The sequence below is a fragment of the Didymella exigua genome (assembly GCF_010094145.1).
Source record: "Didymella exigua CBS 183.55 unplaced genomic scaffold M421scaffold_57, whole genome shotgun sequence".
NCBI classification, from domain to species: Eukaryota; Fungi; Ascomycota; class Dothideomycetes; order Pleosporales; family Didymellaceae; genus Didymella; species Didymella exigua.
In genome coordinates, this window is record NW_022984831.1 from 33,503 (window position 1) to 44,931 (window position 11,429).

The 11,429-nt window shown below is 39.9% G+C and overlaps 2 protein-coding genes across 2 annotated transcripts in view; one reads left to right on the forward strand and one right to left on the reverse strand.

Moving 5' to 3' along the window:
- M421DRAFT_21564 (uncharacterized protein) overlaps window positions 1-4,134 on the forward strand; it is a gene marked incomplete at both ends in the record, with an annotated part of 7,247 nt that extends 3,113 nt beyond the window's left edge. Inside the window, one exon of the mRNA XM_033588266.1 lies at window positions 3,949-4,134. Coding sequence (XP_033443192.1) covers window positions 3,949-4,134 — 186 coding nt within the window. The remainder of the gene's footprint in view (window positions 1-3,948) is intronic.
- Window positions 4,135-5,731: 1,597 nt separating this feature from the next.
- On the reverse strand, window positions 5,732-5,954 carry M421DRAFT_76577 (uncharacterized protein; the record flags this gene model as incomplete). The annotated part of the gene is made up of 2 exons (XM_033597236.1): window positions 5,732-5,801; window positions 5,863-5,954. Coding segments are annotated over 2 exons (162 nt in total), but the record flags the coding sequence as incomplete, so codon positions are not given.
- Between the last annotated feature and the right edge of the window lie 5,475 nt (window positions 5,955-11,429).

Below are 11,429 nucleotides of genomic sequence, written 5' to 3' on the forward strand. Positions count from 1 at the left end.
CTGCTAGGTATGCAACCCTGCCTTTTATTATCTACAAAGGACGCGTCTATATCTCTGCCTAGTATAAGGAGACAGATATACCCTATAATTAGAAGCTCTTAGTCTCTAAGAATAGTTAGACAAATAATATACTTAGCCTTAAGTAGTTAAAGCACTTTAACACACATATAAAGATATATTAGGTAGGAGTGTATAGGTTACTTATCTTAGACAGCTATAAGAGCTATCTTAACTAGGAGTTTAAGGACTATTACCTAGAGAACTAAATCCTTACTCTCTGTATACTACCTTACTTATTGCACATCCTCTAGCTACTTAATATAGTCTATTTCTAGCTATTAAAGTATAAGTACTCCTAATATATTTAAGACATAGCACGCTAATATACCTTCTATATTAATAAGGAAGGCTTCCTACTAGCCTTTAGGGATGTGTTCCTTAATATATTTATAAAGGTTAACTACTAAAAGGTCTTTAAGGTATTAGGACTTATTCCTACTAATACATAGGTAGTGTTAGATCGCCTTAAAGTGTAGCTGCTTACCCTACTAGCAGTACCTCTACCTAAAACGCTGTAGTAATCTAAGAAACTAAGCAATATACACAAGTTTAGGTCTTAATCTAAGCTTATAAGTAACTCCTTCTAATAATTACTAAGTGCAGCTTAAGAGGGGTTCCTAAAGCTTATAAAAGGGGCTAAAGAGATACTGCACAAAAACATCCTTATTAAGGCCCACATGCGAGAGCTTAAAGAGTAATTAGCAGTAATACCTAAGAGAAAATCGCGTAAGAGAAAGCAGATTCAGCATAGTGGCACACTTAAGTATGGCCCAGCAGCATCGCGGGTAGCTGCTGAGGCGTGTGTAGCAGCTCAGCTATCTAAGAAGACTTAGGGTGGAGGTGGTCAACTAGGAGCTTAGTTAACTATTTAGCGCTGTAGGAACTGCAGCAAAACTAGACATAACGCACAAACGTGCTAGGAGGGTGCAGAAACATCTTCTAAATCTAATGCAAGCACGCAGTATACTAGGTCACTGTTTAATAGCAAGTAGTTGTAGTTGCAGTAACTTGTGTTAGTCGTGCCAAGAGAAAATGGCTGGTTCGGTGATATGGCCGGCTCGGTGATAATCTACGTTAGTAGTAATAACTAAGAGAAAATTGCGTAAGAGAAAGCAGATTCAGCATAGTGGCACACTTATGTATAGCCTAGCAGCATCGCGGGTAGCTGCTGAGGCGTGTGTAGCAGCTTAGCCATCTAAGAAGACTTAGGGTAGAGGTGGTTAACTAGGAGCTTAGTCAACTATTCAGCGCTGTAGGAACTACAGCAAAACTAGACATAACACACAAACGTGCTAGGAGGGTATAGAAAAATCTTCTAAATCTAATGCAGGCATATAGTATACTAGGTTACTATTTAATAGTAAGTAGTTGTAGTTGTAGTAACTTGTGTTAGTTGTGCTAAGAGAAAATGGCTAGTTTAGTGATATGGCCGGCTTGGTGATAATCTACGTTAGTGTTTTATTATCTTCTTCTAATTTATACTAGATTAAAAGTGTCTGCTATCTTAAAAGCTTGTAGCCTAGATAGGCGCAACCCTGTTTACAGCTATTAGGAAGTCCTTTGTTATTATATTTAATTATAATAATTTAGCAACTTTGTACGTCTCTGCTTCTATAGCTGCCTAGTTATACTTAGCTAGCTAGGTATCCTATTATAATGTACTTTTTAATAGCTTAAGTGCTAAGAGGTATCTATCTTAGGCTTATTCTTGTTTAATTTATTTTTAAACCCTAATAGTAAGTTATAGGTCTATAATCTACTATTATAGTAGTTTCTTAGGAAGACAGTATATACATAGTAGATATAGTAATATAGTTAACTAGATAAATATAATAATATACTAAAGGATTACTTCCTCCTTCTTATATTTATATTAATTATTCTTATATTATTTAAGGAGTGCTTTATAGTACTTAAGGTCTTCCTTAAATGCCTTCTAGCCTATTATTAATAGCTTAGTTAGCCTTAATAGTATGTTAGTGTTTATAGCTAGTACATAGTAAGTAATAGTTAGAGCCCTTAGCAAGAGTGGCTTTAATAGTAGTAGTATAGTTATCTTTAGGTTGATCTTGTCCTAGACATTGCGCGACAGGCATCTCGCATGTAGCTGAGCAAGCTAGCCAGTCTAGTTAGCTTGGTCCCTAAGGACTGTTGTTAGGTCGCGGTATATTAGTTGTGCTATTTTAGTTACAGTAGTTTAGTTGTGGTAGTAAGGTTGCAGTAGTTTAGTTGCAGCAGTAAGACTCTTAATTGTTAGATGCTTGTACTATTAGCCAGAGTATGTGCTTAACAAGATCTAAGGTGGTATGATGATTTATTGATGATCGTGGCGATGGTGTTTCTGTCTGCGTTGTGCTGGTTGCTACAGGATTGAAGTGGGGGGGAATTAGCGCTGTTCGCCGCCGCCTGTGTGCGGGCCAATCAGGAGTTGCCAGGTCTCGCTTAATCGACCTGGCAGCTGCTGATTGGCTGCGCGACAGGTTCTCTGCTCGATTGCGCAGATCCGACCTCTTTCCGCTCGCTCTTATCTGACAAGTAGCTTAATAGATTACACATATATTACTGTATCTTTAAGTATATTATGCATAAGGTTCTCTATAAGGTCCTTAATTCTCCTATTAAATACTATAACCTAAACCCCCAGCTGTAACGGTCTAGACTCTAAAGCTAAAGAAGAGCTAGAGCTAGCCGATTACATTAGCTTAGCTGGCTTGGCTTAAGCTAGATATATATTATCTACGCAGTTAACTAGACGTCTAGTTAACTTGTGCATGCTTTTTAGCAAAAGTTGTTAGGAAGTAGATATCCTTTATTGGCCTTTGGCCAGACTACTACACCAGCACCCAGGCCAACCCAGCACCTAGGCCATTTCTTGCCAAGACCACAACTATTAATATTAACACGTAATGCCTTGCTAACAAGATGTGTAATTATCTAAATAAGATAGTAGAATTAATCTTGCCCTTTCTACTTTCTAATTATATAAATTTAAAAGCCTCTAAAGTGCTGCTTAGGCATTTAATGTACTGTGTACAACCTTAAGTGCTAGGTATAGAGGCAGACTCTAGACACAACGCACAATATAAGCTTACGCGCACTAAAGAGCAAATAATTATATAATATACTCTTGACCTTAATTCGCAAGGATTCGCGCCCTAGCTGTGCGAGGTAGCAGATATAGCTGACAAACTGTTAGGTGTACGTGGTGGGCAGCCTGTTGGCAAGCACTAGGCTGAGCGCTTCGAAACGCGTTCAGTTAAGCTCAAGATAGCCTTTAATTAAGCTAAAGATAGGCAGAGGATACTGCAGGAGGAACTAGAGACAATTAGCGCGTGATTTAAGCTAGTAGAGGACACAAAAGCTAAATACAGCGTACACAACTACAATATGCACAACTTTAATAAGACTAGCTTCTAGATAGGTGTTATTAGCTTAATAAAGGTTGTTACAGGCATAGAGAGACATAATTAACCTTAGTTTGTTTAGCTAGGTAATTGTAAGTGGGTAATAGTTATCTAGAGCGTCTGCGCTGCTAGATCTTGTACCCTGCCTTTTATTATCTACAAAGGACGCGTTCACATCTCTACCTAGTACAAGGAGGCAGATATACCACACGATTAGAAGCTCTCTGTCTCTGAGAGCAGCTGGACAAACAACGCGCTCAGCCTTGAGTGGCTGAAGCACTTCGACGCGCATACAAAGGCGAGCTAGGTGGGGGCGTACAGGCTGCTTATTTTAGACAGCTATAAGAGCTACCTTAACTAGGATTTTAAGGACTACTACCTTGAAAACCTAATCCTTACCTTCTATATGCTACCTAACTTATTGCACATCCTCTAGCTACTTAATATAGTCTACTTCTTACTATTAAAGCGCAAGTACTCTTAGCATATACAAGACTTAGCACGCAAGCACGTCTTCTATATTAATATAGAAGGCTTTCTCCCTGCCTTTAAGGACGCGTTTTTTAATATATTTATAGCAGAGAACTGTTGCAAGGCCTTTAAGGCAGCAGGGCTAGTCCCTCTTAACACGCAGGTTGTGTTAGATCACCTTAAAGTGCACCTGCGTACCCTACTAGAACCCCTCCTCCTAGAGACGCTGTGGCAGTCAAAGACTCTAAGCAATGCCTACAAGTTTAGATCTTAGTTAAAGCTTGTATGCAAGTCTTTTACTTAGTTGCCTATTACTGTGCAAGCAGGATTCTTTTAGCTTGTTAGAGGCAGCAAGCTTATGCTGCATCAGAACGCGCTTTAAGCAGCCTAGATTACTAAGCTTAAAGAGTAATTAGTAGTAATAACTAAGCAGAAATTGCGCAAAAGGAAGCAGATCTAGCAAGGTAGTACTATAGAGTATAGTGAGGCAGCAGCTAAGGTGGCTGCAGAGGCCTCTGTAGCCGCTAAGCGGTCAAAGAAGGCTTGTGGTAGTGGTAATTAAGAACAAGCTTAACTAGCTCTACAGCGCTGTAGAAACTGTAGAGGGACTAGACACAACACGCAAACGTGTAAAAATGATATAGAGGCATATTCTAAATTAGATACAAGCACAGTGTACGCAGGCTCTATGTTAAATAGCGATGAAATTGAAGAGTTGTAACGTGAGTTGGTACTGCCAAGCTTTTTTGGCCCAGGTGCTGGGTTGGCCCGGGTGCTGGGGGTTTACGTTATTATTTACATAACCCTACCTTACCTCTATTTAGCTATACGCTTCCTATTTAGACAAAGCTAGTCTAGATTTGTCTAGGTCCTTCTTAACTGGGAAGAAAGTAGTCTAGTCCTTCCCCTACTTTCTTTACAGTACCTACATCGGGAAAAGTTTTTCGAAATCCGGCCTAGACCGGCCGTTGCTGACAGTCGTGGCATGGTCGTGCAATGGCCGTTCAACGGCCCCAACAGCCCCAATTTGCGCCCAACAGCCCCAATTTCGCGCCAACGTTGCTAACAGCCAAAACGCTAAGTGCCTATATTTAACAAACTTAAAACAATGTTGCAATATTATTGCATAGCTACCCTTAGTGCTAGCACTAGCATTAAATATTTAAAAATTGCAAAATTTCATGTACAGATAGAGCAAAATTGTAGCTTTAAAATAAGCAGAAATTTATTATTGTAGGCCTACTACAACGTGAGTTATAGAGCGTTAAAGGTTTGTTTGTTGAAGGTTTGTGTTTTGAAGTTGCGACAGCACACCATAGCAGCTGCAGCTGCGCCCGCACACAACGTAGCAGCTGCAACAGCATACAGCATAGCACCTGCTGACCAACACACACACACACACACACACACAGCAGCAGCGCATCAGGAGCTTGCAGAACAGGCAGGCCTAGGCGTAAAATTCTTGGTTTACCTACTATTCTTGAATAATATTCTTATATTTTCTAACATTCAGGCTGCTAGAGCCCTAGCAAAAAATCTTAACTTAGTGTCTTAGCAAGGAACATTAAGCTTAAAACCTTCTAAGCTTAATAACTATTCTATTACTAGGCCTATAATGTTATTTAATAGCTTATTTTAAAGAGGAGACTTAACGTAGAATATCACCAAGCCGGCCATATCACCAAACCAGCGATTTTCTCTTAGCACGACTAACACAAGTTACTACAACTACAACTACTTGCTATTAAATAGTAACCTAGTATACTGTGTGCTTGCATTAGATTTAGAAGATGTTTCTACACCCTCCTAGCACGTTTGTGCGTTGTGTCTAGTCTTGCTGCAGTTCCTACAGCGCCAAACAGTTGACTAAGCTCCTAGTTAACCACCTCTACCCTAAGTCTTCTTAGATAGCTAAGCTGCTACACACGCCTCAGCAGCTACCCGCAATGCTGCTAGGCCATACTCAAGTGTGCCACTATGCTGAATCTGCTTTCTCTTACGCGATTTTCTCTTAGTTATTACTACTAATTGCTCTTTAAGCTCTTGCACGTAGGCCTTAATAAGGACGTTTTTGTGCAGTATCTCTTTAGCCCCTTTTACAAGCTTTAAGAACCCCTCTTACGCTACACTTAGTAATTATTAGAAGGAGTTGCTTATAAGCTTAGATTAAAACCTAAACTTGTGTATATTGCTTAGCGTCTTAGGTTGCTACAGTGTTTTAGGTAGAGGTACTGCTAATAGGGTATGCAGCTGCACTTTAAGGCAATCTAACACTACCTATGCGTTAGTAGGAATAAGCCCTAATACCTTAAAGGCCTTTTAGCAGTTAACCTTTATAAATATATTAAGGAACACGTCCCTAAAGGCTAGTAGGAAGCCTTCCTTATTAATATAGAAGATGTGTTAGCATACTAAGTCTTAAATATATTAGGAGTACTTACACTTTAATAGCAAGAAATAGACTATATTAAGTAGCTAGAGGATATGTAATAAGTGTGGTAGTATATAGAGAGTAAGGATTTAGTTCTCTAGGTAATAGTCCTTAAACTCCTAGTTAAGATAGCTCTTATAGCTGTCTAAGATAAGTAACCTGTATACTCCTACCTAACACGTCTTTATATGTGTGTTAAAGTGCTTTAACTACTTAAGTCTAAGCGTGTTGTTTATCTAACTATTCTTAGAGACTAAGAGCTTCTAATTGTAGGGTATATCTGTCTTCTTATACTAGGCAGAGATGTGGATGCGTCCTTTGTAGATAATGAAAGGTGGGGTTGCATACCTAGCGGCGCAGATGCTCTAGATAACAGTAATTTACTCGCAATCACCTAGCTGAACAAGCTCTAGCTAAGCACGTCTCTCTAAGCCTGTTACAACCTTTAAAGACAAAGCAACACCTATCTAGAACCTAGTTTTATTAAAGTTATGCACGTTATTATTACAAACACTATACTTAACTTAAGTATCCTCTACTAGCTTAAACTATGCGCTAATTATCTTAGGATCTTCCTGTAGTATCCTCTGTCTATCCTTAGCTTAATTAAAGGCTATTTTAAGCTTGTCTAAACGTGTTACAAGCCTGCTAGCCTATAGTTTGCTAACAGGCTCTTTACTACGTACACTAAGTATCTTATTAGCTATATCTGCCACCTTACATAGCTAGGGCGCAAATCCTTGTAAATTAAGGTTAAGTATATACTAGACAATTGTCTACTCCTCTAGTATAGTAAGTTTCTAGTAATTAGCGCGTATGTCTAGTTAAAACATAATATTACAAAGGTAATTAGAGACCTGCTAATAAGGTACGTTTAACGCTCTAGCAGCCCTGTAGATACTGCAAAATTGGCCAGCATAGAAGGCCTAGATAGTAAGGATAACTCTGCCTTCTCTAGTAGTATTCTAAAGTTGTTGTTGTTAAGGCATGTTGTGTTAGGGTAAAAGGTGGTCGTGCCAAGAGAAAGTGGCTGGTTTGGTGATATGGCCGGCTCAGTGATAATCTATGTTAGTAGTATATTAATATAATAAAAGTATAGTTTATTAAGCAGAGCTACTATTGTAGCAGGATTAGGAGTTATTGTGGCCATTGCAGCTGTTAGGACTGTTAGAGCTGTTAGCTTAAAATTAGCTAGACATTGAATGCACATTGAATGACTGTTGTAGGCCTATAAGTCCTACTATTGCCCACAGTACAATGCCATAATATCCTAATTTCAACAATAGAAAAACTTTTCCCAATGTAGTTAGTTATTACTAGTAACGTACCTCACGGGCGAGTGGCCAGCCCAGGCGAGTGACTGGATTTTGCCAAGACCACACTAAACTTCAACTTCTCTTGCATATTACAGCAAGTTACTAAAAGTTACTATAACTTACAGTATACAGCACTAATCTATAGTATCTTTTGTATCTTTTATGCATATTCACGTGTTGTGCTCTGCCCTACTACACCTGCTACAGCGTTGTAAAGACTAAGTGCTAGGTTTAACACACCTCTTCTTGCTTGCCTTCTTCCTATTACTACAGGCTTTAAACTCCTTTAGGGTAGTTAAGCACACTCCTTTACTAATAGTAAGAGTCCCCTCCCTCTAGATCTGTTTCCTCTTGTGTAATTTACAGCGTGTAGTGGCCTTATTAGCAGCTTAAAGCTCTGCGACCTAGTTGCGCATTAAAACTAGTAAATACGCTATTATCTCTGCGCCCTTAGTAAGCTAATTAAGAGTATTAACTATAAAAGTTAGAGAGCTATTGCTGTATTGTTAAATCCTCTCTTAAATAAGCTTTAATTGCAACCTAAATTCTAGGGTGTTCTGTAGGGTTTGAGAGTGCTATATACTCTTATCTTCAGTAGGTAGTAGTAGAGTACATAGGCGCACTTGAAGCTTTAATATTACAGCCTCTAGATTAAAGGGGACTAATCTAGCACCTCTAAATTCTCCCTAGATATTGCTCCTAGTAATAGAGGCATTAGAAGCTCCTTTAAGGCACAGTAAAAACTTAAATTTTGCAATTTAAGTAATCTTATTACACATTAGCAGCTTAGCTTAGCAACTATAGGCCTTCTCTATTAGGGTAAAACAACCTATGTTAAGTAGCTGCAACAGGTGTGATAAGTATAGAGGCATACACAAGGTAACAATCTTGTGTTCTTTACAGTACTAGTAGAACTTAACTAAATTATAGCTCTTATAGCTGTCTAGAATAAGTAGCTAATAGCTACTAACAGTGCGCTCCTTTGTGTGCTTATTAAAGTGCTTTAGCTAACGTGTTCTATCAGTAAGCTGCGCATATCAGTATCCTGCGCACCCCACCAAAACGCGCTCAACTCAGCGTGCAATTGCTCCACAACCACATGGTCAAGTTAAGTGAGGTTTTGAAGCAAGATAGATTAGATAGCTCTACATTGAGTCCTATTGTGGCCTTGCACGTGGCATTTGCTACACGTTGGTGGTGCTCGCTGACGTCGCGGGGCAGCATCAGCCTAGACCTCCTCTTCAACCACATTGTCAGCCTGTAAGACTGGTAATTGAGCTTGCTTAACCTGTGGAGCTCCTCCCTGTGCTATATATTGTCTACGCCTTTAACGCTTACGTTGCTGGCGTTAGTTTAAAGCACGTAGCTTTGTATTCTCTTAAGCTAGGATTGTTGCTAATTGCATTGCGAGTTGACAGCCTTTCACAAGCTGAGAGATAGCTTGACTAGTTAGGCTTTGTGATTAACGCTTAAGGAGATCTTGAACAAGGCGAGCTTGCTGCTGAAGCTGGTCAACTGTACGTGGTGTCTCTGCTGTCTATGGCGCTCTATCTGCTGCTGTTGTCCCTGGTGGTGATGGTGTCCTAACTACAGTAAGGCACGTTAGGACACGCTCTGGATTGAATGGGATAAGCCCTGTAGCTTGAAACCTAGCCTTGATATTGCTCTCTGATAGAGCAGTTGGTCTAATCCTCAGGTACATCTATAGGAAGTTAAGCTTGTCAACATCGAAGATGCTCTGGCGGGCAAGCTCAGACACCTTATGTCCGTACAGCACCTTAAGAGGAGAGTAGCAGCCAATGTCAAGTGGCTGGAGGAGGTGTGAGGTGTGAGGAGGCATACAGAGAGTGATGATTAGGTTGTCTGCACAGTACTGATCAAACTCAGGTGTAGCATAGCTGCTGTGACTATCAAGGATAAGTAGCCGACAAGCACCTGATGAGCAAGTCTGTGTGTGCCTGTTGAAGTGCTTTACCCAGTCAAGGCCTAGCTTATCTATTGTCCAGCTGTTGTCACTAACAGCAACAGTCTAGTCAGGTGGGAGGTCTTGATACCAGCTGGCCTGGTGGAGCTTCCCTGCTAGTATTAAGAAGGGTGGGATAGACTAACCTAACGCGTTAACACACTTAATTGTTATTACCTACTTGCAATTGCCTAGCTAAATAATAGTAGCGCAACTAACTGTGTTAGAGCTAGTAACTACCTTTAACATTAAAGCTACCACTATTATAAACCTAATCTTATTAAAGTTGTAGACGTCCTCATCAGGTATCCTATATGTGAGGCGTGTCTCCTCTACTAGCCTGAACCACGCGCTAATCCTGACAGGATCTTCACAGCGTGCCCTCTGAGAGTGGAATTTCCTATTCTATTTTGTCTAAAGCTCTGGCTAACAGTTAATAAAGCGTGACACCCAGCACTTGCTGATAGGTGGGGGAGGAGGATCTTGGCCGCAGCCAGCGAGTAGCGCGTCTGCCATACGTCGTACGTCAATAATCTGGGGTAGAAACCCACAACAGTCAAGGTCTAAGATCTACTAAATAAGGGACTACTCTTTAATAGGGCTAACCTTTTAGTTAACTAATGTTGTCTTGTGTTTAGGATAGATACCCTTAAGACGCGTCTGCAGTGTTAATTCTAGAACATTGTAGGCTGCAGCAAGGCAATGTTTAGATTAATAAGGATTATTTTAAAAAGAAGCAATAGTAAGGCTTAACCTGCCTTCTTTTAAACTTTGTACAGGTAGTTAATGTGGTGTTATAGTTGATGAGATAAGACGCGTTGAGCGCGTTTTGGCGGGGTGCGCAGGATACTGATATGCGCAGCTTACTGATAGAACACGTTACTTAATACTAAGCTTATTATTAGTCTAGCTATTCTTAGAGACAGTAATAACCTAGTTGTAAGGTAAAGACAGCTCCTTATACTAGGTAGAGAGGTAGTGCTTACCTTAGAAGATAATAAAGGGTAGGATATCCTAACGTGTTAATGCCCTAGATAATGCTAGTGCACTCTTAGTTGCCCTGCTATACTGTTTTTAGTCTTCTATAACGCTCTAAGCCTTTAACAATAGCTCCTATTAATATAACACCTATTAATATAACACCTATTATAAACCTATACTTATTAAAATTATAGGTGTCTTTATCTAGGATACTATACTTAGCTTTAGTATTCTCTACTAGGCAGAACTAGCCCTAGATTACCTTAGGATCCTTACAGAGGGCTCTCTTGTAGTTGTACTTTTAATTAAACCTAACTGTAAGCTCTAGGCGACGCTTAACGAACGTGCTAGCCCAGTTCTTGCTAACAGGAGGCTAGTAGCGCTTAGTAAGTAGAGAGTTGGCCATATCCTCTACATCAGTAAGCCAGGGTGGGTATCCTTGCTTGTCTAGCTTTAGAACATGCTGCACAATTACCTCCTCTTTAGTGCTTATTAGCTTTATTAAGTTAACCTTATAATTGCGTCTTAAGAGCGTTCTAGCATGTTATTGTCTTAGTATTCTTTCTAACACCTTATAGATTATTATAGTGTAACGTACTCCACAAGCGAGCTGGCCACCCAAGCGAGCTGGCCACTTTTGCCAAGACCACACCAATACTGCACCTACTTTGCAACATTACAGCACACAACTATAATATATTATACTACACAGTATACTAAACTAGTCTGTAGTACTCTGTGTATCTTTACTGCATGTTCGCGCGTTGTGCCCTGTCTTGCTACATGTGCCACAGCGCCTTAGA